The sequence below is a fragment of the Mytilus californianus genome, unplaced genomic scaffold (genome assembly GCF_021869535.1).
Source record: "Mytilus californianus isolate M0D057914Y unplaced genomic scaffold, xbMytCali1.0.p SCAF_26, whole genome shotgun sequence".
NCBI classification, from domain to species: Eukaryota; Metazoa; Mollusca; class Bivalvia; order Mytilida; family Mytilidae; genus Mytilus; species Mytilus californianus.
Genome location: NW_026262675.1, coordinates 2,962,634 through 2,989,670, shown reverse-complemented (window position 1 = coordinate 2,989,670; position 27,037 = coordinate 2,962,634). Strand labels below are relative to the sequence as shown.

The 27,037-nt window shown below is 32.4% G+C and overlaps 2 protein-coding genes across 3 annotated transcripts in view; both read right to left on the bottom strand.

The window, feature by feature from the left end:
- Window positions 1-820: 820 nt before the first annotated feature.
- Window positions 821-15,544, bottom strand: LOC127732700 (mitochondrial amidoxime reducing component 2-like). 2 transcript variants are annotated; one of them, XM_052241875.1, is made up of 7 exons: window positions 15,112-15,458; window positions 14,402-14,578; window positions 12,380-12,557; window positions 12,046-12,186; window positions 2,518-2,582; window positions 1,328-1,399; window positions 821-1,072 (listed from the first exon to the last, which is right to left on the bottom strand). In XM_052241875.1, exons 1-7 carry the CDS (start codon window positions 15,333-15,335, stop codon window positions 952-954), a joined length of 978 nt encoding a protein of 325 aa, XP_052097835.1. In that variant the 5' UTR covers window positions 15,336-15,458; the 3' UTR covers window positions 821-951. The 2 variants fall into 2 exon arrangements, with proteins under 2 accessions (XP_052097835.1, XP_052097836.1); XM_052241876.1 differs by lacking the exons at window positions 821-1,072; window positions 1,328-1,399; window positions 2,518-2,582 and adding an exon at window positions 4,137-4,428 and having other exon boundaries at window positions 15,112-15,544.
- A 7,622-nt stretch (window positions 15,545-23,166) lies between these two features.
- LOC127732691 (ciliated left-right organizer metallopeptidase-like) overlaps window positions 23,167-27,037 on the bottom strand; it is a 29,611-nt gene continuing 25,740 nt past the window's right edge. The window contains exon 16 of the mRNA XM_052241866.1: window positions 23,167-23,331. Coding sequence (XP_052097826.1) covers window positions 23,186-23,331 — 146 coding nt within the window. The 3' untranslated portion in view covers window positions 23,167-23,185. The remainder of the gene's footprint in view (window positions 23,332-27,037) is intronic.

Below are 27,037 nucleotides of genomic sequence, written 5' to 3'. Positions count from 1 at the left end.
TTGTCTTTTTCTTTTTCCGTCTACCTTCTTTTTCATACTGTAAATTTACATCGTTAACTTCTACACAAAGCAGTGACATTTAAAGACAACTTCTCATTGACATAAAACTTTAAAAAAAAAATACTCAAAACTATGAAGAAGGACGACTGAAATGACTTCACATGGTCTCCGTCACTGATTAGTTGATACTTTTTGTGCCTCTTTATTTAAACCTCCTGAAGACTTTTTTACTCTGTCATGAATCCATGTTGACATTGTTACCGGTTTCGTCTTGTCCCAAAACTAATAGTTAAAACTGGATTTTACTCTACTTAATCAAGTGATACCAAGATATGCTTTCATAGTAGGAGGTTTATATCCTAACGATACACCTGTTGCCCCACCATTCCTATTTTTTAAATCCCGTATGTATCTGTTTGTACTTGGATTTGTTTTAACTGGTCTGTGGATACAACATTCTATTTAATTACTCCAGTTGACAGATCATTGCCAAAAAAAATCTAAATTATGCATGAGTCATGCATATTCCTTCTTTATGCAACACTCTTCCCAAATATGCATGAAATAATTACCACTGGACGCTAGGAATAAAACAATCGATATAAAAATAAGTAAAGATATGGTATGATTGCCAGTGAGACAACTATTCACCAGAGACCAAATGACGTAGATTTAAGCAACTACAGGTCCCCGTACGGTCTTCAACTTACAGCAAAACCCATACATAGTTTAAGCTACAAATGACCTCAATCAATCAATCTTTAATCAACATTAACATTTCATATGACAAATGGAAGATTAAATAAACACTACATGTGGCTTAAGTCTTGACTATAAACTTTAATGCAGATACATGTGAATATTTCAGAAAAAAATACATATATTTCGGAAATAATGTCTGAAAGGCCTGTTTCTCAAATGTTTCTTAATATTTCTGCACAGGTTATGATTCTATGTTACTGGTTTCCGCAAGACATACACTGGGTCTCCAATCTTGATTATACCTTCTCTATCTATTGCTGTGTTAACACCAAATAATGGAGAATCACCGTAAGGTTTTGTCTTTCTAAATCTGAAATTTACACAAATAATTATTAATTATACGGCTATAAATATTTAAGTATATCATGAAAATAAAAGGGAAATTTTCTATTATAAATGCAAAAACTGCTTTTCTTCGTGTATGCAAATAGACTTTTCTTTTACAGTGTTTCTTTTATGATGTTGATATAACAAAAATATCTGCGAGATTTTATTCACAAGCTTTTATAACCAAGTGCTATATATAATCATCAATGTTAAGTTTTATAATAAAACTGGAGCATACTTTCTGAGTGTTTTCAATGGCTCAGCGTTAGAGTCTCTCTTCCCGTCCGGTGCTACAGTTATCAGTAAACACCTACAATGAACAGGTATAATCATATACTTGGAGGCTAGAAACAAAATCCGAGTACAAATACCACATTGAAAACCCATTTAATAAAAACAATCAGCTCCCTTTTGATTAAGTATTGATCAAGTTACAGCAAAGTTTGGGAGCTCAATACAACATAATTGTCTGTCTTCACTACCATAGTCAATTATAAATCAATTAGTAAACAAACTATATATCAGACTATTACATGTAATGAATATACGGTATGTAAAACCAATATAAGCTTTAAGATAGCTTCGAATATCAAAAACTTAAGTTCACAACAACGAGAAAAAAAATACACCACATAATATGATATCAATTAGCAAAGTAGATAGCGACTTACAACATTTAATTTGATGCAAGCAACTACATCCTGTTTTTGTATGTTTATCAAATTTCAATGCTACATTTTCGTTTTTTCAAATTCGATTCCATTGTAGTCAAGCCAAAAAAAAAATCCCTGACACGTCCGTTCTGTGTTTTTGTTTTCCTGCTTTGTATCGAGCTGATGAGTTAAGCCTTTTCAGCTGCTTTTTATAGTTTGTTCTTATGTTGTATTGTTACACCACTGTCACAGGTTAGGGGAGGGGTTCGTTCCAGCAAACATGTTTAACCACGCAACATTATGTATGTGCATGTCACAAGTCAGGAGCCTGTAATTCAGTGGTTGTCGTTTGTTGCTGTATATCAATATTTGTTTTTCTTTCATTGTTTTGTACATAAATCAGGCTGTTAGTTTTCTCGTTTGAATTGTTTTACATTTGTCATTTCGTGGCCTTTTATAGCTGAATATGTGGAATGGGTTTTGCTTATTGTTGAAGGCCGTACGGTGACCTACATGGGCAATCATACCACATCTTATTGTTTTATATTGTAAAAGAAATCTCAGTTTTCTGTGGTAGGCGATCAACTTAAGGCTAATTACCAAAAAAATCGTTTTGATATAATTATAAAATATCGACCACCGTACAGAGAAAGTAATGGTTGAACGCAATCTGATTCATATGCAGGTTTCGACTGGGTTTCTCTAATATAGTGAATAAAATAACATGATATATTCTCAAAGAACAATGCATTCAACAATTGAGAAATAAATTTACCTTGGGTTTGGTTCTAATATTCGCATGTAAACACTATCACCGATTCTCATCTCCAGCCAATTGTCCTGGAAAGAAGTTTCAATGGAAGGAGTGTTCATATGTTTTTATTATTTCGTGAGGAATAAAACGTGTTTTACTAGTGAATCAGCACTAACTACGACGGGTTTTACTAGTGAATCAGCACTAACTACGACGGGTTTTACTAGTGAATCAGCACTAACTACGACAGGTTTTACCAGTTAATCAGCACTAACTATTTCGGAGCACCTTGGTTTGTCCTATAGGTTTTGATGGAGTTTGTGTCCTTCAATCTACAGCTATAAGTGTGGTGTTTTCAGAAATTTTTTAGTCTTCTTTTAGCTTATGATAGTACCTTCTTACATTTCTATGTCTCCATTCGACTTAGAAGTGTTTCACCTACTGTTTTTTTCCTCTTCTTCTTCTTCCGGTTCTTCTCATATAACCTTTCCGGGCCATAACTTTTTTGTCTGGCTTATGATATTTGGCATGAAGTTGCATTACCATAAGACGTGTGTCGCATATCATCTTAATTAACCTTCAACTTCAAGGTCAAAATATTTGATTTTTTGGTCATTTTATTGCCCGGAACATAACTTTTTTTATCCTTTGACATTTGGCACATGAGTACAAACACATCAAGACGACATGTCGCGCACAATGGAATATTATTAATGACATTTTACTTTGACTTTCAAGGTCATTGTTTTGTTGATGTCCACCAAAAACCATCTATATTCTTGCTTGTCATGACCTTTTTAAAAATGCAACTAGGGTTTGCCCATTGGGGTCATGCTCAGTCCCTCATACTAGTATAATAAATCAATAAATATCACTCACATCACCACCCGTGAACTATATATAGTCTTAAAGTCTTTACATGACCTTTCTTGTTCATCATCGGTTAGGGGACATATCCCAACCCCCTGTATATCGTTAATGAATAAATAAGTAGCTTTAAAAACGCCCATTTCCCATCCTTAAACCCTATATACTAAGAAGTATTAATCCTCATTACAACCTTTCAGTAAACCCTATTTTTTTTATCTGTGATGGTTATACCCTGTGCTCTGATATAGTTTCTTTTTAAATATATTAAAAACTGTTCAAATGATCATCCCTATAAACCAGATGTATTATTAACTGTCACGACAAAACCTTTTAAATGGACTATTGATTTTGTCCATGGTGATGAAACTTGACAATTTTGCTAGCTAGAAATAAAAAAAAGAAGCTCTGTGGCACCGTTAAATGTGGCACCGTTAAAGTCCACAATTTCTCTAAAGTCCACAACAAATTTCCGCTAAAGTCCACAACGCCGTTAAAGTCCACAAACTTTCCGCTAAAGTCCACAAAATGACCTCCGCTAAAGTCCACAAAAAAACACCGTTAAAGTCCACAAAAACAAGTTCCGATAAAGTCCACAAAAAAGCATCGTTAAAGTCCACACAATTTTTTTTTATTATCAAAAAAAATCGATTCGCTTTTTTTTTTATCCCGATAGAATAGATCTAATAAAAAGCATGGACTTTTGTTCTTGGAAAGTTTTTCTTATCAGCTTGAATTATATTTTTGATAAATGAAAAGATTATAGTACCTGATTTTGATCCCCAATAAATTTGCTCTTTGTATTGCGATTCTCTATCTTTCAAACAGACAACAATTCTGAAAAGTTATCTAGCTATGGTGCTCTTTTTGTATTCTTTAGTAAACATGTGTACATCCACAAGAAACTCAAACATAACGTTCTCTTTATGTATATGCTGGAGACACTGACAAATCTTGGAGCCTATATTTGACATTGAAATTTCCTTTGCAACGATCTATAAAACATAAGAAAGAAATCCATTCAGTGTCTCTTAGGCTCCACAGCAGCCAAAACGGTCCGTAAATCTAAAAAATAGACGTTAAACCATAATGTTCTTGTTTGAAATCAAAATAATGATGAAGAATTTCACACAAGCATTTTGTGGGGCTAAGCAGATTTCCATCACTTATTGGTTTGTATGTTTGTTTGGTTTTCAAAAAGGAAAATGTATTTAGATATAGGAAGATGTGGTATGAGTGCCAATGATATAACTCTCAATCCAAGTCACAATTTATAAAAGTAAACCATTATAGGTCAAGGTACGGTCTTCAACACGGAGCCTAGGCTCACTCCGAACAGCAAGCTATAAAGGGCCCCAAAAATTACTAGTGTAAAACCATTCAAACGGGAAAACCAACGGTCTAATCTATATAAACAAGAGGCTCTCAAGAGCCTGAATCGCTCACCTGTATTTCAGAGGAGAAGATTTTTAAATGTTAGCAAACTTGATGAACAAATTGTGTAAAATTGTCTTTAAAGGCAATAACTCCTAAAGGGGTCAATTGACAATTATGGTCATATTAACTTTTTTGTAGATCTTACTTTGCTGAACATTATTGCTGCTTACAGTTTATATATATCTATAATAATATTCAAAATAATAACAAAAAACTGCAAAATTTTGTTAAAACTACCAATTCGGTGGCAGCAACCCAACAATGGGTTGTTCGATTCGTCTGATAATTTCAGGGCCGATAGATCTTGACCAATTAAACAATTTTACTCCATGTCACATTTGTTCTAAAAGATTTAGTTTTTGAGATATAAGCCAAAAACTGCATTTGACCCTTATGTTCTATTTTTAGCCATGGCGGCCATGTTTGTCGATGGATACAAACTTCGGATACAATTTATAAACAAGATACCCTAAGGAACATTTAGTTAAAGTTTGAAGGTAATTGGCCCAGTAGTTTCAGAGGAGAAGATTTTTAAATGTTAGCAAACTTGATGAACAAATTGTGTAAAATTGTCTTTAAAGGGCAATAACTCCTAAAGGGGTCAATTGACAATTATGGTCATATTAACTTTTTTGTAGATCTTACTTTGCTGAACATTATTGCTGCTTACAGTTTATATATATCTATAATAATATTCAAAATAATAACAAAAAACTGCAAAATTTTGTTAAAACTACCAATTCGGTGGCAGCAACCCAACAATGGGTTGTTCGATTCGTCTGATAATTTCAGGGCCGATAGATCTTGACCAATTAAACAATTTTACTCCATGTCACATTTGTTCTAAAAGATTTAGTTTTTGAGATATAAGCCAAAAACTGCATTTGACCCTTATGTTCTATTTTTAGCCATGGCGGCCATGTTTGTCGATGGATACAAACTTCGGATACAATTTATAAACAAGATACCCTAAGGAACATTTAGTTAAAGTTTGAAGGTAATTGGCCCAGTAGTTTCAGAGGAGAAGATTTTTAAATGTTAGCAAACTTGATGAACAAATTGTGTAAAATTGTCTTTAAAGGGCAATAACTCCTTAAGGGGTCAATTGACAATTATGGTCATATTAACTTTTTTGTAGATCTTACTTTGCTGAACATTATTGCTGCTTACAGTTTATATATATCTATAATAATATTCAAAATAATAACAAAAAACTGCAAAATTTTGTTAAAACTACCAATTCGGTGGCAGCAACCCAACAATGGGTTGTTCGAGTCGTCTAAAAATTTCAGAGCTGATAGATGTTGACCAATTGAACAATTTTTACCCCATGTCAGATTTGCTCTAAAAGCTTTAGTTTTTGAGATATAAGCCAAAAACTACATTTGATCCCTATGTTCTATTTTTAGCCATGGCGGTCATGTTTGTCGATGGATCAAAACTTCGGATACAATTTATTAACTAGATACCCTAAGGAACATTTAGTTAAAGTTTGAAGGTATTTGGTTTAGTAGTTTCAGAGGAGAAAATTTTTGAAATAGTTTACGACGACAGGCGACGACGACAGACGACGGACGACGACGGACGCCAAGTGATGGCATAAGCTCACATGGGGCCCTTTGGGCCCCGGTGAGCTAAAAACGAGAAACGAGAAACACTTATGAACCACATAAAAAAACGACAACCACTGAACATCAGATTCCTGACTTAGGACAGGTGCAAACAATTGCAGCGGGATTAAACGTTTTAATGGTACCAAACCTCCTCCCTTTTCTGAAATAGTAGTATAACATCACAACATAGAAAGACACACTATAAAATATCAATGGGAATGACTTAACTCAATCAAAAAACGAAGTGATACAAATAAACACACAATGAACGAATAAATTTGATCTGTGATACAATGTAAATACAGAGTTAATAAAAATAAGGGATGAATTATTAAAGTCAAAGTATAAACCTTCTGTGAAATGTTAAACAATTTTAGAAAAACATCAAATTTGAAAAACAATTACGTCATATAATACACAGGTAAATGAAAATAATTTGCATGTTTCAGAATGCATTGAAGATGAATTGAATAAATTATACGCGGATGCAGTATACATACACGTGTATTTGGACCATATGGGTTGATTTTAGACAGGCATTTGTTAAAATCTTAAACTAATATTGTTACAATTACATGATTAAAGTGAATAAGTGAACATTCAATCAATTGAAATGAATGATTTATTTTCTTTTTGGCACTCTCGCCCACAAGGAAAATTTGATTTTTTACATGTTTTGTTCATGCACATTCCTTAAAATTTGCATTTTTTAGTAAAGTTCCTAAATATTCTATAAACGTGTCTTCCCACATTATGTTTACTTCCAATAAAATCTATTTCTGCGGGCATTATTCAATTTCATGTATTACTGACAGGCTAAGTACAGGAGATTAACATATCAAATGAACGTGTTGTTTTTAATAGCTAAAACTTTAATTTTTTATTTCAATTGCAATTGAACTTTGTGTATTAATCTAAGATTTCAGTTATGTTGATCTGTAATGTACATTTGTATCTGTTCCAGACCATATGAGTATTTGGACCGTACGCGTACGGTCCGGATTGTATGCATATACTCGTACAGTCCGACCATACGCGTACGGTCGGACCGTACGAGTATTCTCATACGGTCTAAAACGAGCTGGACCATACATGTATTTGGACCATATGGGTTTGTTTTAGACAAAAAATTATCAAAAAACTTTTATTGAGTATTACAAATTAATATTATTACAATAAGATGAATAAAGTTTATTAGTTAACATTAAATCAATTGAAATTAAATAATTCTGTATTTAATTGTCTAACTAAATCCTATTTTGGCACTCTCGCCCAGGGTGACACTTGCTGCCACAAGGAACATCAAATTTCTTACATTTACATATTTTGTTCATGCATATAAAAAAGAAGATGTGGTATGATTGTCAATGAGACAACTCTCCACAAGAGACCAAATGAAACAACTATAGGTCACCATACGGCCTTCAACAATGAGCAAAGCCCATACCGCACAGTCAGCTATAAAAGGCCCCGAAATGACAATGTAAAACAATTCAAACGAGAAAACTAACGGCCTAATTTATGTACAAAAAAATGAACGAATAACAAATATGTAACACATAAACATGTTCCTTTGCATTTGCATCTCTTGCTTGCAAGAGACAAGCTTGCTTGTTTTGCGGCAGCATGCAATGAAATTCCTTCTGTTTTCTAATGTGCAGTTTCAATTTTGCGTGTCAAAAGTTCTATATCACCCATAACATAACAAGAGTTCAATATGCCAAATTCACATGACAGTTTGTACAAACTTGCATCCTTACTAATATTATCATCAACCCTACATCCCCCGATGCTTTTCTCACAGTAACAAAGGTACCTTTTTTCAATCTTTGCATTATTTTGCGAAACTTTTTTATTATATTTTCTCATTGTATTTTGAACAGATTTTTTATAATTTCTGTCCAGTATTTTCTGTAATCTGTCGTTATATACAGGAGATTAACTTTTAAATAGTTAAAACAATAAGTTTTTATTCCAATTACACTTGAACTTTTTATATTAATAATTATTCGAGATTTCAGTTGTTTTGATCTGTAATATACATTTGTATCTAATAAACTTGACCAACTTCTTATAATCTGGCAGACCGTACGCGTACAGTCCGACCGTATGCGTATTTTGAAAAAGAACGCGTATATGGTCCAAACCGTAGACGTACAGGCTTATTCCCTTTTCTGAAATAGTAGTATAACATCACAACATAGAAAGACACACTATAAAATATCAATGGGAATGACTTAACTCAATCAAAAAACGAAGTGATACAAATAAACACACAATGAACGAATAAATTTGATCTGTGATACAATGTAAATACAGAGTTAATAAAAATAAGGGATGAATTATTAAAGTCAAAGTATAAACCTTCTGTGAAATGTTAAACAATTTTAGAAAAACATCAAATTTGAAAAACAATTACGTCATATAATACACAGGTAAATGAAAATAATTTGCATGTTTCAGAATGCATTGAAGATGAATTGAATAAATTATACGCGGATGCAGTATACATACACGTGTATTTGGACCATATTGGTTGATTTTAGACAGGCATTTGTTAAAATCTTAAACTAATATTGTTACAATTACATGATTAAAGTGAATAAGTGAACATTCAATCAATTGAAATGAATGATTTATTTTCTTTTTGGCACTCTCGCCCACAAGGAAAATTTGATTTTTTACATGTTTTGTTCATGCACATTCCTTAAAATTTGCATTTTTTAGTAAAGTTCCTAAATATTCTATAAACGTGTCTTCCCACATTATGTTTACTTCCAATAAAATCTATTTCTGCGGGCATTATTCAATTTCATGTATTACTGACAGGCTAAGTACAGGAGATTAACATATCAAATGAACGTGTTGTTTTTAATAGCTAAAACTTTAATTTTTTATTTCAATTGCAATTGAACTTTGTGTATTAATCTAAGATTTCAGTTATGTTGATCTGTAATGTACATTTGTATCTGTTCCAGACCATATGAGTATTTGGACCGTACGCGTACGGTCCGGATTGTATGCATATACTCGTACAGTCCGACCATACGCGTACGGTCGGACCGTACGAGTATTCTCATACGGTCTAAAACGAGCTGGACCATACATGTATTTGGACCATATGGGTTTGTTTTAGACAAAAAATTATCAAAAAACTTTTATTGAGTATTACAAATTAATATTATTACAATAAGATGAATAAAGTTTATTAGTTAACATTAAATCAATTGAAATTAAATAATTCTGTATTTAATTGTCTAACTAAATCCTATTTTGGCACTCTCGCCCAGGGTGACACTTGCTGCCACAAGGAACATCAAATTTCTTACATTTACATATTTTGTTCATGCATATAAAAAAGAAGATGTGGTATGATTGTCAATGAGACAACTCTCCACAAGAGACCAAATGAAACAACTATAGGTCACCATACGGCCTTCAACAATGAGCAAAGCCCATACCGCACAGTCAGCTATAAAAGGCCCCGAAATGACAATGTAAAACAATTCAAACGAGAAAACTAACGGCCTAATTTATGTACAAAAAAATGAACGAATAACAAATATGTAACACATAAACATGTTCCTTTGCATTTGCATCTCTTGCTTGCAAGAGACAAGCTTGCTTGTTTTGCGGCAGCATGCAATGAAATTCCTTCTGTTTTCTAATGTGCAGTTTCAATTTTGCGTGTCAAAAGTTCTATATCACCCATAACATAACAAGAGTTCAATATGCCAAATTCACATGACAGTTTGTACAAACTTGCATCCTTACTAATATTATCATCAACCCTACATCCCCCGATGCTTTTCTCACAGTAACAAAGGTACCTTTTTTCAATCTTTGCATTATTTTGCGAAACTTTTTTATTATATTTTCTCATTGTATTTTGAACAGATTTTTTATAATTTCTGTCCAGTATTTTCTGTAATCTGTCGTTATATACAGGAGATTAACTTTTAAATAGTTAAAACAATAAGTTTTTATTCCAATTACACTTGAACTTTTTATATTAATAATTATTCGAGATTTCAGTTGTTTTGATCTGTAATATACATTTGTATCTAATAAACTTGACCAACTTCTTATAATCTGGCAGACCGTACGCGTACAGTCCGACCGTATGCGTATTTTGAAAAAGAACGCGTATATGGTCCAAACCGTAGACGTACAGGCTTATTCAAAAGTACGCGTGCGGTCTGCCTAATTTTAAGAAATTTGTCAAATTTATCTAGAATCAAAATATGAAATAAAAATTTTAACTAATTTAAAATACAAAAGTCACGCTACATTGTAACTTTATCAGTTAATCTCCTGTATTAGCTTGATAAGTATGAAATTGAGTTAAAATGCTCACTGAAATTGAAGTTATTGAAAGTACATATAATGTTGGAAGATAAGTTTTTAGAATAATTAGGAACTTTACTACAAAAACCGTCAAGCCAGCTTTGTACTTGTGAGAAGACTAATAGAATTAAACTGAAATACTTAATATATAGTTTTGTCAGTTTCTCAGATATTATAAGTGATATTAAAGTCATGTATACATCTTGTGTATTGAATGGTTGTAATGTGTACATGACTGTCTGTCTGGTCTGTGTCATATTTTCATGACTCAATTTGATGATTCATTAGTCAAAGTTCTTATTTCTTGGTGATGTTTGCTTCCGAGATACTCTAAGCGATAAGTTAACTTATTTTGGTATATCATCATGGGATGAATTTATGTCTGTCTGAAAAGATTTATCTCACCTTGACATCATGTGCATTGATAGGTTTCTGTAAATAATAGGCGATACGGATAAACACTATGCTCTTTTAGAAAATGTGAGGCATACGTATTGTGTTCTATGAACGAAAGAAGAAGTGGGATATTTAGTAAATGGTCAGAAGGATTTGTCACCTACAATTTGTTGTTATATATACATGTATATTGAAAATCTACGTTTTTTCATAAAAATATTTAGGGACTACTTAATGTAGGATTTTAATCAAAATTGTTACCAGTAGAAGCAGAACTGTCATAGGTTTATATGTTTATTTGGTAATATATTCATTGTGATGCGTTAATTATTAATTTCTGGTGATATAAACACAAAGTATATTTTTATCCTAAAATTTGATTTGCATCAAGAGAAAAACAAAAATAACCGAAGAAAATTATGACCAACAAATAAACAAATATATATTCAGACAATTCTGCGTCTTTCAACACATGGTTTGTAATAATCCGACTGTAAATGCCGTCAAATGTAGTTTTGTATAAAAAAAATTATGATCATGTTTTACATTTACTGACAGATTTATTTGTGTGTTGTTACCCGTCTACACGAAAAATATAAGATTTTTCCTGTTAGAACTAATTATAAAAAAAATTGTGGACTTTAACGGTGTTTTTTGTGGACTTTAGCGGAACTTGTTATTGTGGACTTTAACGGCGTTTTCTTATGGACTTTAGAGGAGGTCATTTTGTGGACTTAAGCGGAAAGTTTGTGGACTTTAACTGCGTTGTGGATTTTATCGGAAATTTGTTGTGGACTTTAGCGGTGTTGTGGACTTTAGATGAATTGTGGACTTTAACGGTGCCACAAAGCTCATATGACTGGTTGAAAAAGTTCTATCAAACATGTACCTCGTCAAAGGCAAGCGATCCATTTATTATAATATTTGGTCGAAAGTTGCCCATGCTAACTGGGTTTGCTAATCGGCTGTTCAGATCTTTCAGTGAGTTTTCGAATGCTATATTACACATGGAAACTTCAGAAAAAGTCACCTGAAATGTGAAAGAAAGAATTCATTGATAATTTCTGATCAGTTTCAAATGCACGATTATTGCATTGTTCTACATAACCATTACACAAAAGCATCTTTAAATATTCATAAAATATGAACCATTAGTTGGAAGTATGCAGACAAAATTACAACTATTATCTACTTAAATCAAAAGTTGTTTGTATTGAACTCACTTTATCAGTCGTTTCTGGTACATTTAACCATGGCCTTGGAACTAGTTCACTAACGTCTCGCTTTGCCATATTTTCCGTGGATACCACGATATATGCTCCTTTTATACCAAGATATTTACTAATCCATTCCGAGGCTTCTTTTCCACAGTTCATTGCAGTCATTGCCTTAACTTTGGGTCTTTTATGTAAAACAAAACAATACATGTTTATGCTAACTGGGACACCAACAAGGTAATAATAGATAATTCATTAGGGGTTTCCGTGGAACCATGTGTCTCGCCTGCGATTGCTGCTGCACATGTCAGTGTACAATGTAATGTCCATTGATTAGCAAAATACAGAATTAAAAAAAAAAGAGTGCACACGCTGAAATGTCTCGCATAGTTTATTGACCATTGATTTTATGTCAAAAATATAAAGTTTTACTACAAGTATGACATAAACTTAACATGATCAAAGAAAATGAGGACAAGGTCAGATAAATCAAACCATGAAAACTTTATATTGACCAATGAACCTTAAAAATGAGGTCATGGTCAGATGAACCCTGCCAGACAGACATGTACATCTTACAATTATTCCATACACCAAATATAGTTGACATATTGCATATAGTATCTAAGAAACAAGATTAAACATGAAAACTTAACATTGACCAATGAATCATGAAAATGAGGTCAAGGTCAGACGATAATTGCCAGACAGACATGTACATCTTACAATTATTCCATACACCAAATATAGTTGACCTTTTGCATACAGTATCAGAAAAACAGACCAAAACACAAAAACTTAACTTTAACCACTGAACCATGAAAATGGGGTCAAGGTCTGATGACACCTTGCAATCTTTCCATACACGAAATATAGTAGACCTAGTGCTTATAGTATCTGAGATATGGACCTGACCACGAAAACTTAACCTTGTTCACTGATGCATGAAATGAGGTCGAGGTCAAGTGAAAACTGTCTGACAGACATGCTGACCTAGCAAGGTACGCACATACCAAATATAGTTATCCTATTACTCATAATAAGAGAGAAATTAAGATTACACAAAATCTAACTTTTTTCAAGTATTCACTGAACCGTGAAAATGAGTTCAATGACAATGAACATGTGACAGACGGAAACTTCATAGCATAAGGCTTCTATATACAAAGTATGAAGCATGCAGATCTTTTTTTCTTTCTGAAATATTAAGCTTTTAAGTAGTTAGTTAACGCCGCCGCCGCCGCCGCCGGATCACTATCCCAATGTCTCGCTTTCTGCGACAGAAGTCGCAGGCTTGACAAAAATCAAACTTTTTCTTAAAGTCTTGAAGATCAGCTTCTTTCCAAGTTTCATAACAATTCATGAAGATTAACAAATTTTTCATGTATATAAAATTTAATACCAGACTGTCTGTAAATATTAACTGTAAAAAAAAAACTAAGTCCATATATCAGAAAAATATTGAAAATGACAAAAATATATTTTCAAAAGTTTGCTTCAGACATACTGTTAATAATAAAAAAAGCTTCTGCCAAAGTTATATAAAATTCTATTAAGGTTTAATTGATAAAGTAATTGATGTGTAACAAACTCTAACCCCAGACTGTATCCCCCTTTTAACTGTAAAAAAAAACTTAGTCCATTTATCAGTAAAATATGGAAAACCGAAAATAAATATTTTAAAAATTTTGCTCTGGATACTGTATTTTGGTCATTAACAAGCTTTTGTCCTAATTTCATAAAATTCATGAAGGTTTGAAAAAGTAATTGATGACTGAAAAACTACAACCTCGAGATTGAATCTGAATGTTAACTGTAAAAAACTAAGTTCATTTACCAGTAAAATACATAAATATGAAAATAAATATTTTCAAAATATTTCTCTGGATAAACAACAGAAAAAATAGGTTAAGAGGAATCCATCTTTTACACCTGTAGTTGAAAGAAAAACAGTAACAGACGCAGTTTCACATCCCTGAATTCTACCCATACAAATAAAAATTGTTTCAAATATCTATAAGGACTTACTTGCAATCCACGTATAGTGATGGGTCTTCTTTAGGATTTTTCTCCACCTTCAGAGTCGGCATTCCAGGCGCATCAAAACAAAGTTTATTACCGTGAATGCTTGGTGTTATAAGTGTCATTTTCGGTTCTTGTTGGATGTTAACCTTAACCCCGCCATCTCTGACGACCATCCAGTGTCTAAATAAATATGACAAATAATTTAGCTTTTTAACTTGGTGTTTTCAGTGCCATGTTCGGTTCGTATTGTCTGTTGACCTGTATCGGTCCTCTCTTATTACAATCCATTGTCTCTTTAGGACGAATAATTTGGCTTTATTAAATAAATCTTGTTTTTCTCCAAAACGCATCAATACGTTTAACAGAGACTAAGCTAGTCTAGTTACCACTTTTGTTTTTCTAGGGGTAAAGTTATCAAAATAAAGAAAAGGCGAGTATGTTTATTGAAATCTTGAAATAAACAATCAATAATATTTAATATTATGTATTTTTTTCTCCTATGTTGGTATTGCTGAAGATATACCAAGAAGTATAGCAATTGCAGCTTTGTTTCCTTGGAATATGGTTATTTGCTATTTCAACAGTAAATGCAGAAAAAAAATAACTTGAAATCCGTCATTAAATGTCTTAGAAACAGAAACAATCAAACACATATTCCTGCTATTCTTTTTACTGCAAATTTGAAAGTTAATGTTATTAAAAATTTCTCTCACCTGTCAGTAACACCACTATGCTTCAATCCACCTCTGGTACAGTTCGCCGACTGTAGCGAAATTGCTCCACATGATTTAACAGGATATAAATCCAATGCAGTTACTTTGCCTACAAACTCATATGTGGCGAGTTTCTTCAACCTGCACAAAGATGCACCAATATATTTTATTGTGCTTGCAGTAGCTAAAGCTAAAACCAAATTAAGAGGATCGTCAACTGTCATGGCGAATCCCAAACTTTGTAAGAATTGACCGATAAATATTTCTATCAATGGTCAAATATTTAGGTTGTGATACTCAGTAAGTTAATTTTAGTTATTCAAGGTCAACCCGGCACAGATAATAAATAGGTCATACGGATAGAAATTGATATCCATTTTAAATTCTTGCGAAGTTAACAAACACTTGGAAAGTTTAAAAACGTAAGCCTACCAGAGTAATGTACAAACAACAGGTATACCTTAATTATGTAATCTGGGAGCCTTATAATATATTATGTCCAGGATATAATCAGAGACATATGTGTATATATGTCTCTGATATAATATTCTAAATTGAAACACTTAGGGTCTTCTATGTCGAGTGAGCGGTAAAGTTAAAATTTCTGTTTACCCTACAGTTCATTTTAGGGTACTTTTCCGTCCGCTTGCAACCCATCTCGATTTCCGTTAAAATAGAAAAGTAAACGGTTAAAAATTCAAAATTTAACAGTTAAAGGGGCATTAGCTGTCAAATTCATGTTCACCGATTTGACTCAAATTCTCATGTGTGATTTAAAATATACTAAAACGTATATCCAAGTCTGTAATAAACAGTTAACAATGCATGTACTCGAAAATATATATCAGCATTTCGTGAGTATTTTAGTCTATACGCCATCTAATTAACCATTGAGATGACCTCCGATGCCTAAATAGAGACCCCGCGACTCCGTCAATTGGACTTTTCTAGGTCTGTTTGATTTCATGTTATAGGTTAAAAAAATAATTTAATCATGGTTTTTACCTGTATAAGAATGTTTTTTGTGGATCGAATCAGTCAATGAAATGGTTCACCTTTGTTTCACTTTCAATGTTGACATTATTTTCCTTTTAAATTTAATGACTGGACACGACTAATACATGCTTAATCAATCTCTAGCTAATGGATTAAATTGAAGGTCATATGAATACGGATTCAATGAGGTCAAATTATTCACTTGCAAGTGAATAATTCATCAGCGATGTTACTTTGCTTATTTTGACAAAATTGAGCCAAATTGGCTGCTAAAAGCGAATTATTATTTCATTATTTCACTTTTATTAATGATTGAACAAAAAAATAACAACAAAAATCATATTCTAATTTTTTTTTCATATCTTGTAGCTAATGCCCCTTTAATTAAAGTGTTAAGGTTTAATTGCAGGTTAGTACAATTTATATACATTATATGGACATATAAAATGTATATAAATAAAATGCTCCGCTGGGCACAGCTTGATACGACCGCAGAGGTCGAACCCTGAACAGTTGGGGCAAGTATGGACACAACATTCAAGCTTGATACAGCTCTGAATTTGGATTGTGATTAAATATTTGACACAGCATAGGTTTCTGACACAGAATGAATGTGGTCTAAGAACTTAAAAATTTTTAATTTACCTATTATGGTCCAATATCCAAAATCTAAATACATGGTTAGATTCATCATATCAAAGAATCCAAAGAATTCAATTTTTGGTGAAATCAAACAAAGTTTAATTTTGGGCACTTTTGATCTCAATGTGGACCAATTTGATAACTGGGCCCAAAAATCAAAATACATGGTTAGATTCAGCATATCAATTTTTGTTGAAATCAAACAAAGTTTAATTTTGGACCCCAACTTGGACCAACTTGAAAACTGGGCCCATAATCAAAAATATAAATACATGTTTAGATTCAGCATATCAAAAAACCCCAAGAATTCAATTTTTGTTAAAATCAAACTAAGTTTAATTTTGGACCCTTTGGACCTTAATGAAGACCAATTTAAATAAAATGCTCCGCTGGGGCGCAGCTTGATACGACCGAAGAGGTCGAACCCTGAACAGTTGGGGCAAGTATGGACACAACATTCAAGCTTGATACAGCACTGAATTTGGATTGTAATTAAATATTTGACACAGCATAGGTTTCTGACACAGAATGAATGTGGTCTAAGAACTTAAAAATTTTTAATTCACCAATTCAAACCATATTATTATTATTTGCTTTTATATATTAATCAGAAATAACCAATTTAAAATAGAAAATTTTAAAGAAAAAAAAAAAGGAAAAAAAATCCCCCCCCCCAATTTTTTGAACCCCCTTATGATTCATCAACCCCAAACTCAATCCCAGCCTTCACTTTGTGGTATGGTACCTTGCAGTACAATTTCAGAGAGATCCATACACTTGAACACAAGTTATTGTCTGGAAACTAGAAAAATGCTTGTTTTTTGGCCCCAAATTCCTAAACGTGAAGGTCAATTACCCCCAAACTCAAACCCAGCTTTCCCTTTGTGATATGGAACCTTGCAGTACAATTTCATAAAGATCCATACACTTACACACAAGTTATTGTCCTGATACTAGAAAAATGCTTGTTTTTTGCCCCTTTATGGCCCCTAATTCCTAAAATTTTAAAGGAAATTACCCCCAAAATCAATCCCAGCCTTCCCTTTGTGCTATGGTACCTTGCAGTACAATTTCAGAGAGATCCATACACTTGAACACAAGTTATTGTCTGCAAACTAGAAAAATGCTTATTTTTGGCCCCTTATTCCTAAACGTTTTGGGCAATTACCCCCAAACTCAATTCCAGCTTTCCCTTTGTGATATGGAACCTTGTAGTACAATATCATAAAGATCCATACACTTACACACAAGTTATTGTCATGAAACTAGAAAAATGCTTGTTTTTTGCCCCTTTTCGGTCCCTAATTCCTAAAATTTGGAGGCACTTACCCCCAAAATCAATCCCAGCATTCCCTTTGTGATATGGAACCTTGTGGTACAATGTCAGAGAGATCCATACACTAACACATAAGTTATGTCTGGAAGTTACAAAAATGCTTAATTTTGGCCCCTAATTCCTTAACTGTTGGTACCATAACCCCCAAAATCAATCCCCACCTGCCTTTGTGGTATTGAACCTTATGGTAAAATTTCATAGAGATCCATTCACTTAAACTAAAGTTAGAGTGCGAAAACCAATGTGTCTTCGGACGACGACGCCAACGTCATACCAATATACGACCACAAAATTTTTTTGCGGTCGTATAAAAACTGGACCCAAAATTAATAAACTAAATTCACGGTTTGATTTGGCATATCAAAGAACCTCAATAATTCAATGTTTGATGAAATCAAACAAAGTTTAAGTTTGGACCCTTTTGACTTCAATATAAACCAATTTGATAGCGGGGCCCACAAATAAAAAATCTAAATACATGGTTAGATTCAGCATATCAAAGAACCCAATATATTCAATTTTTGTTAAAATCAAACTAAGTTTAATTTTGGACCCTTTGGATCTTAATGTAGACCAATTTGAAAACTGGACCCAAAATTAAAAATCTAAATACACCGTCAGATTCGGCATAACAAATAAATAAATGTGGTCAAAAATTTTACAAATCTAATGAGTCATACTGTGCAATCAAAGATTACTTCTTGAAATTTTTCAATATTTGAAATTTGATAAAAAAAATTGAAGAATAATTCTTTTTAATTTCTTAAATCTGAAATGAGAAAAAATTGATCCCCCACAATTTCTTTTTACCCCCCCCCCCCCCCCCCCCCCCTTCCCCCTTTTCCCCCCACAAAATTCGTTCCCTCAAGATATGGTCATAATCTCAATTCAAATTACCAATGGAATTTGCAACCATAATTACCCATTTAAATTTACCATCGTGCTAACTTAATCTATTTTATAATAGAATTTAAAATATGTTGTCAAATCTTTCATATGGATTTTTTTGTAAAAATAAAGAATATCAAATGGTCATCCCGTAAGTGCTCATAAGAAAAAGTTTTTAGGATGGTTAGGTTGACGAATATAACAAATAACCGTGAACATAAGCACAATTTTATTGCACAACATCAGGCCGAATATAACTGTCCGTTTTAAGAGCTCATGTGTCTTCAAGTCCATGTCTTGTTTGCTATTATTTGACCTTTTTTAGTTAGAATAAGTGTCAGTCTTACATTGTCCAGTGAACCATGATTATTCTTTTGCGTTTACTTGGGAACCAGGGTAACACAGAGAGATTTGTATCTTTGGTCAACATGTAAAGTCCGGCAATAAGGTACTTCATGGCGTACTGGTCACTGTCGGAAAGTATAGAAATTCTCAATTTGTAACACGATCTCACATGCTTCAGTAATTAAATGGAAAATGAATTATTCTGCCCAACATGTATGGCATAAAGTAAATACATAATATGTACCATTCATTATAGGGTTTATGTTGCTCAGTCTTTAGTTTCCTCTGTTGTTTTTTGTATACTGCTGTTTTCAGTTTTTGCCATGGCATTGTCGGTTTTGTTTTTGACAAATGATTTTAACTGTCCCTTTGGTATCTTTGGGCTATCTTCTACTAAAGTTTATGACAAAAATGGCAAAATGGGTATAATCATCATTATTAAGGAAAAATGTGTCCTAAAAAAACATGACTGAAATTGTCAACCAACTCCATAGTTGGTTGACAACCTCAGTCATGTTTTTTTTTTTTTTAATTTAATATTTTTTTATATTTATATAAATAGTCAACATTTATATACAATAATTATGTGACATATTACACAAGAATATTCACAAAACAATGGTTTAATGTATAATGACATATATCATCAACACAATAATCAAATATTGAATGCAATGACATCTTCAGTCTCTTGCACAATTTTATTGCATTTTAAAAAGTGTTTTTCAAAAACATTTCTCATGTATCTTACACAACACAAATATTCATACAGGTAAGTTATATAATGTTTTAGAGTATTCAAATAGTCTAAAGAGATCAACATTACTGTTTATATTTTTGATAAAATTCCTTCTTCTGCAGATACAATACCTCGCTATAGATAACATGAAATTGACAAAACTTAACATTTCAGCCATGTTGACTTATTTGTAGATCTTATTATGCTGAACATGTTTCTATGTATCTATTATAGTTTCTGCAAAAAATGCAATTTGGTAAAAATCATCTTTCAGTGTCATTAACTCCTATGAGGGTTCAATTGACAATTTAGATTTGTTACTTATTTGTAGATATAGTTTCCAGGGGAAAACACATTTTTGCTTTTACAATTTCTCTTTAACTATCATAAACTCTGCAAAAAAGCAAACATTTGGTAAAAATTTTCATTCAAGGGCAATAACTATATGGGGTCAATTGACAATTTCATAAATATTGAATTATTTGTAGACCTTATTTCGCTGAACATTAATACTATCTAAAGTTTCTATCTAATATAGTTTCTGCAAAAAAGGCAAAAATGGGTAATATAATCATTCAATGGCATAATATTAATTTCATATACATATGCACATTCATGGCCCTACAATCTGTTGATACCTTTATCTTGGCATTGCATAAGGTCATGTTGTTCTCAGACTATTAATGACATCTTTACACTAAATCCACTGGATCTTGGATGTGTACTGATTGATATTTTAGTCTTAGATGCATGCAATTTTTCGTTATTAGATGTTATTGGCTTAGAACTAGCTGTCCCAGGTTAGGTGCCAACAAACTAGTTTAACCCCGCCACATTCTTTATGTGTCTGTCCCAAGTCAGGAGCCTGTAATTAAATGGTTATTGTTTGTTGCTGAATATCATATTTGTTTTTTGTTCATTTTTTGTACATAAATTAGGCCGTCAGTTTTCTCATTTGTATTGTTTTACATTTGTCATTTTGGAGCCTTTTTAATCTGACTATGCAGTATGGGTTTTTCTCATTGTTGAAGGTTGTACGGTTACCTATAGTTGTAAACTTCTACCGGTATGTCAATTGGTCCTGGGTGGAGAGTTGTCTCATTGGTAATCATACCCTATCTTCTTATTTATATATATATATTTAGACGAGTTATATATATATACTGTGGATTCATTATTATTCGTTGCATATCAATTTTCGTGGGTTTCGTGGATACAGGTGACCCACGAATTTAAATGTTCAACAAATTACAAATCTTCTACTGTCTTGTACGCAGACATTGACAAAACCACGAAATCAAATATCCATGAAAATGCAAGTTTTCCTCAATCCACGAAAATAAATGAATCCACAGTATACTCCTACAGGGGGTCAATTGAACATTTCTGCTATATGACTTTTTTTATAGATTTTTTTGCTCTGGTCATTTTTAGCTTAACTTCCATCAATTGACGTCATCGTCATCCGTATGTCCATCATCATCTTAAGGATGTTCTCTCCTCTTGTTTTTGAATTTTTGCCAGATTTTCAGAATCCTCTGGTTTTATCCATGTTTTGCCATTAAAAGAAATTGTTCACTAAACCCTACTTTTCTTTTCATAATTTAATTACATATAGTTTTAAAAGCCATATTTGAAAATTTTATAAAATCCTTGTTATTTTTTCATAGTTTTTAAAAGAGAAAAGCGGACAATGTTGTAGGTATGAAAAATCAAGAGAGAATCATTTCCCACCAAATTTTCTATGGCTTATTTCTCAAAAACAAGCACAGGGACCCTTTTTTTCTGCTTTTTTAGTTCCTTTATTTATGAAATATCATTTTATAACAGTCTTTTACAAGGCTTGTTATTTTGAAACAGAGTAGCGAACATCCTTAAAACTTTTTAAAATATCTAGCGGCCGTATTTGTACAAAATGAGGGCAAAAAATGTCAGCTAAAATAGTTTTGATCTTTCTATTATTATTTATGCAAAGATTAACTGATATTGGCCCAGGAATTAGAGTTTGCAGCTTATGATGTTTACAGACAAGGGCTACCAAGTGATGAAACATGTTTATCATTAAATCTGGTGGACTCTATGGGAAATGCAAACAGCCTTTCCTTGGAAATTTTTTCACACACGAGTTATATTACTGAGATTTTATTTTCAGTGTTTCTCTCCACCTATTTCTAAAATATATGGATAGTGCTATTATTTTGCTTTATAAAATGTCAATCTGAAATACATTACGAATACCATTAGAGATCAAATTTGGACATTTCATTGGACCTTATGGAAAATATGTACAAACACAGTTTTGAAAACTATTACATTAATAAAATCAAATTGTGAATTGATGAGATTATTTGATAATCCTTCCTTAAATCTTTGATTTTGTTCATGAATTGACATCCAAAAGGATTAACTTCCTGGAACACATTAATCCCTTCTCTCTCTCTCTCCCTCCCTCCTCTTGTGATCCACTTCCATAATATTTTTGGTCACTTAGATTTAATATTGGGGTCATGGTTTTATGGTTCCCACATCTACACAAAACATCCTAGATTCTACTAAAACGTACAAGTGTCACAGATGTTGTGCATCTTGGTCATTTCTGCATGAGGGGAAGTTTATCAATGAAAAATTTCCTACATTTGAATTGCTTTAATGTAGTGTTATGTTGACTGTTGTTGTTGTTTTTTTTTTTAATTATTTAGCTCCATGATGCTGTTTGTCCTTTCTTAACTTATGATTTTTGTTTCCCCTTTTTTTGACTGAATTTTGGTGCTCCTTTTTTTACTTTTCATTCTGTTGCCACCTTTTTTTGACTTATGATTTTTGTTGCCTCCTTTTTGACTTCTGACTTCTGATTTATATTGGCCCTTTGATATCCTTACTTATCTATTTTTGAATTGAACCAAATTTTATTAATGGTTCAATAGTGTTCTTTTTCTGTATGCATAATAATACACAAAATTTATACTGATAGAGACTTAGCCAAGTTTAAAATCATACTTATATAAAATATTATGCTATATTGTATTTTTAGTAGTAGGCATAATGCTGAAAACATAATCAAAATAATAACTCTCTATTGTATGGTGTAGTGATGTAGGAAAGACTATAATAATAAAACTTATCCTATATTAAGTTACTATGTATTGGTTTATAAAATATACAAAAATAAACAGACTTGGAGAAATATTAATTGAAAAATTATTGTTTGTTCCTGATGATACACTGGGAATGGAATTATGGTCTGTACTTGACATATTGGCACTAGTTGAAGTATCTGAAAGATAAGATTATTTTCTTTGATTATTTTTAACAATTAGGAAATTTCAACGTTATATCAAATTCAATAAACTGCTTCGCTGAGCGCAGCTAGATACACCCGCAGAGGTCCAACCCTGAACAGTTGGGGCAAAAATGGACACAATATTCAAGCTTGATTCAGGTCTGAATTTGGATTGTAATTAAATATTTGACATATTATAGGTTTCTGAATAAATGTAGTCAAAGAATTTGAAATTGGTTATATGAATTGAATTTATATTCAATTAAAGATTTCTTGCTGTTGTGCAATACTTAGTAAATCTGTTGTCAAGACTATAAACAAATAAAGTTCAATTAATTCTCAATGTCATATTAGAAATTTATGAAAATAAAAAAGGAGCTTACATAAATAGATATAAACAATTCTCCAAAGTTTCATGAGAATTGGTGACAGCATTTTTGAGTTATTGTCCGAAAACTGGAAAATCACCCCTTTTTTTAATGAATAAAACCCCATAACTCAGAAATGTAAAATGTAAAATTTATAAAATTCTAAAGGGAGCTTACATCAATACATACAAACAATTCACCAAAGTTTCATAAGAATTCCTGAAAGCATTTTTGAGTTTTTGTCCGAAAACTGGAAAATCCCCCCTTTTTTATGAATAAAACCCTGTAACTCGGAAACGTAAAATCTAAAATTTATAAAAATGGAAAGGGAGCTTATGTCAATAGATATAAACAATTCACCACAATTTCTTGTAAGTTGGTGAAAACATTCTTGACTTATTGTCCGAAAACTGGAAAATACCCCTTTTTTTAATGAATAAAACCCTATAACTCGGAAACGTAAAATCTAAATTTTATAAAAAACGAAAGGGAGCTCACGTCAATAGATATAAACAATTCACCAAAGTTTTATGCAAATTGGTTAAAGCATTTTTGAGTTAATGTCCGACATGTTGACGACGGACGGACAGAGGTATACCATAATACGTCCCGTAAACAGGCGTATAAAAAGTAAAGATCTAATCCAATCTAATTTGTGTTAATGACGACTATCCTGTAGGGTATGGTGCCAGATGATCATATATTAAATAAAAATTATTATATTTAATTTTCATGTTTTCAAATACCTTTTATGGTGTAAAAAAATTGTCTTTAGTTGTTTGTGAGTTTTTTGTTATTCCATTAAGTCGTAATATTTATTGATTGATTAATAAAAATATCGGAGTATTACTTTAGATAAAACTTTGTAATAGTATAAATAAGATTTTTACAACAAAGGAAATTTAAATATTCAATAAAAAGAGTGAAAATAACTAGTGGGTACATTTCAATGCAAGAGTATTTACTAATAAAATTCTAGTTCAAACCAGTGTGATCACTGAAGTGTAAGAAAGGTCTTAAACTAAACCAATTCAGAACAGAAATGCTACAATCAAGCCACATTAAGATATAAGAAAAAATTACAGATGCCAAATAATGGTAATAGTATACTGCTCTCAAGGCTAAATTAGACTAAAATAAGAATAATAAATCTGTCAAGTACCCAACATATTAATGCACTGTATATTTATTTACAAGTACTTCTGAGAAAGTGATTCAAAATGAATGTGCTTGTCATAATCAGTAAATGACCATAAATGATACATGAAGAATGTGTCACCTATAAGCTTAAGTTGTATCAGTTCTAAAAGTACTTGTTTTAGAATAAAGTTGCACAACATTAATAATTCAGTGTGACTTCGATTTAAAATAAACTTTTTTGACTTTTACAACATATGGTCTAGATAGGCAGAGGGCAGTTTGTTTGCATGTAAAACTTGTTTAACCCCAGGCCTGGGGCCATCACATTTCAATGTAATGCATTACATTACAATTACTTTGTGATTCTTCAATTACAATTACATTTTTTCTCACATGTAATGCATTACATTACAATTACTCTGCCTGTGTAATGCATTACATTACACATTACTTTTTCAATACAAAATCTTGCACTCCGAGGTGGGTATGGAGCAAGAAGATGAACTGTGGTTTATTTTATCAATGGTACCGCTTAAGTCGACGCTAGGGGCCGTCTTGATGTAGGGTATGAATGATTCATTCATTGTTGAAGACCCTACATCAACTGTCAAGATGAAGAACAGGAATAATTTTTTATTTTTTCTATGTATTGTGTGCGATTTTGTCCCATGTACATTTACTCCATATCCTTTTATGTTCTAAAAACATTTCCAGATTTTTATAAGAAATTGATAAATATTACCGGGGGATATGTACATATGTATACAGTGTTAGTGACATAGACTTCAAATACTGGTAAATAAAATAAATTATCATATAATTTTGTTTCTAACATTGATCACTTAATCATTAAGACATCATAAAGGGATTTCAAAGGGATATAATAAATGTGCCATTATAGGATTATCTTGTTAAATGCCTAAGGGCTCTGTGAGGACAAACATAAGTAATAGTTATACACCGAGGGAAAGGTGTGTCTGGATAAGAAACCCCGTCGGCCGGAGGCCGGAGGGGTTTCTTATCCAGACACGCCGTATCCCGAGGTGTATAACTAACTTACACCCCATTCTAAACCCTATATTTGTTAACATTGATTATTAAATGAAAAAAAAACGATAGCATATTTATTGACAATATCAAACCATGATTTATAAAAATTTTTTTTTTTTATTACAAGAAACCCCACTAGTAACCTTTCTTTGGTTATCTTCGTTCAAACTTTGACAAGTGAGTATATTTTACAAATGTCAAAGTTGTTTTGCATATTCCCGTTAAATACATGTGCTAATATGGATCAGCAGGTCAAGGTTAACTGTTTCGTGTATTCTTATTACAAACAAAAAATACATCATACTCCTGGTATACAGTTGTCAATATGGACGGGTGTATAAGACGGACGACATTTTGTGGCAAGCGTTGGATTTGGTATAAGAGACTAAAGACAAAGACAATATTATAACCCAAAGTACTTACCTGTATCAGTTTAATAAAGGTAATCATAACTGTATTTTATATCTTACGATTTTATCAAAAAACGAAAGCCCCCCCTCCCCCTCTTCTCGAAAATAAACAAACATTCATATTCGAACATACTAAGGGATATGTGTGTCTGCATTAAAAATCCGACTACCAGACACGCTCAACATACAATATTTGATATAGAGGAACTCCCTTTTTGGGGGCAATCAGGGGCTGATCCTGGGGGTTCCCAACTCAAGAGAAAAGGGGGGGGGGGTCCAACCATTCAAATGCATTGATCTTTTAAATAAAAGTCGGGTCCAACCCGCAGAACCCCTAACCCCGGATCGGCCACTGGATAACCGGGGGGGGGGGGGGGGGGGGGGGGGGGGGGGGGGGGGGGTTAGAATCCCCATTTTTTTTAAAGATCAATGCTTTAGAATAGAGACATATGACTGGGATAAAAAAAAATACCTTCAAGCAAAAGAGTATTTAAAGGATTATTTTTGTATTCAATATAGATGCTTATTGGAATTTCCTAAAATGTTTTTTTTAATATCATGAAACAATTTGTAGTGAACACTATTAGTAATTTCTTATGTTCATGCTATTTAAAAAATAATCAATTTCTATTGTTACGAATAACAATGGACTTTGTTTGCGGGGTGTAGAAGCAGGGGTTTCCAGAAACCCCGCTCGTCACACCCTGTGGTCAAAATCCATTGTTATTCGTA

Bases quoted from the DNA above. Each gene is read 5' to 3' on its own strand.
- LOC127732700 (XM_052241875.1), bottom strand. From the start codon at position 15,335: ATGACAGTTGACGATCCTCTTAATTTGGTTTTAGCTTTAGCTACTGCA. The intron at 14,579-15,111 runs GTGAGAGAAATT...ATATTTATTTAG, and splicing joins CATAGTGGTGTTACTGACAG to ACACTGGATGGTCGTCAGAG. The intron at 2,583-12,045 runs GTACATGTTTGA...ACTTCTTTCCAG, and splicing joins GATCGCTTGCCTTTGACGAG to GACAATTGGCTGGAGATGAG.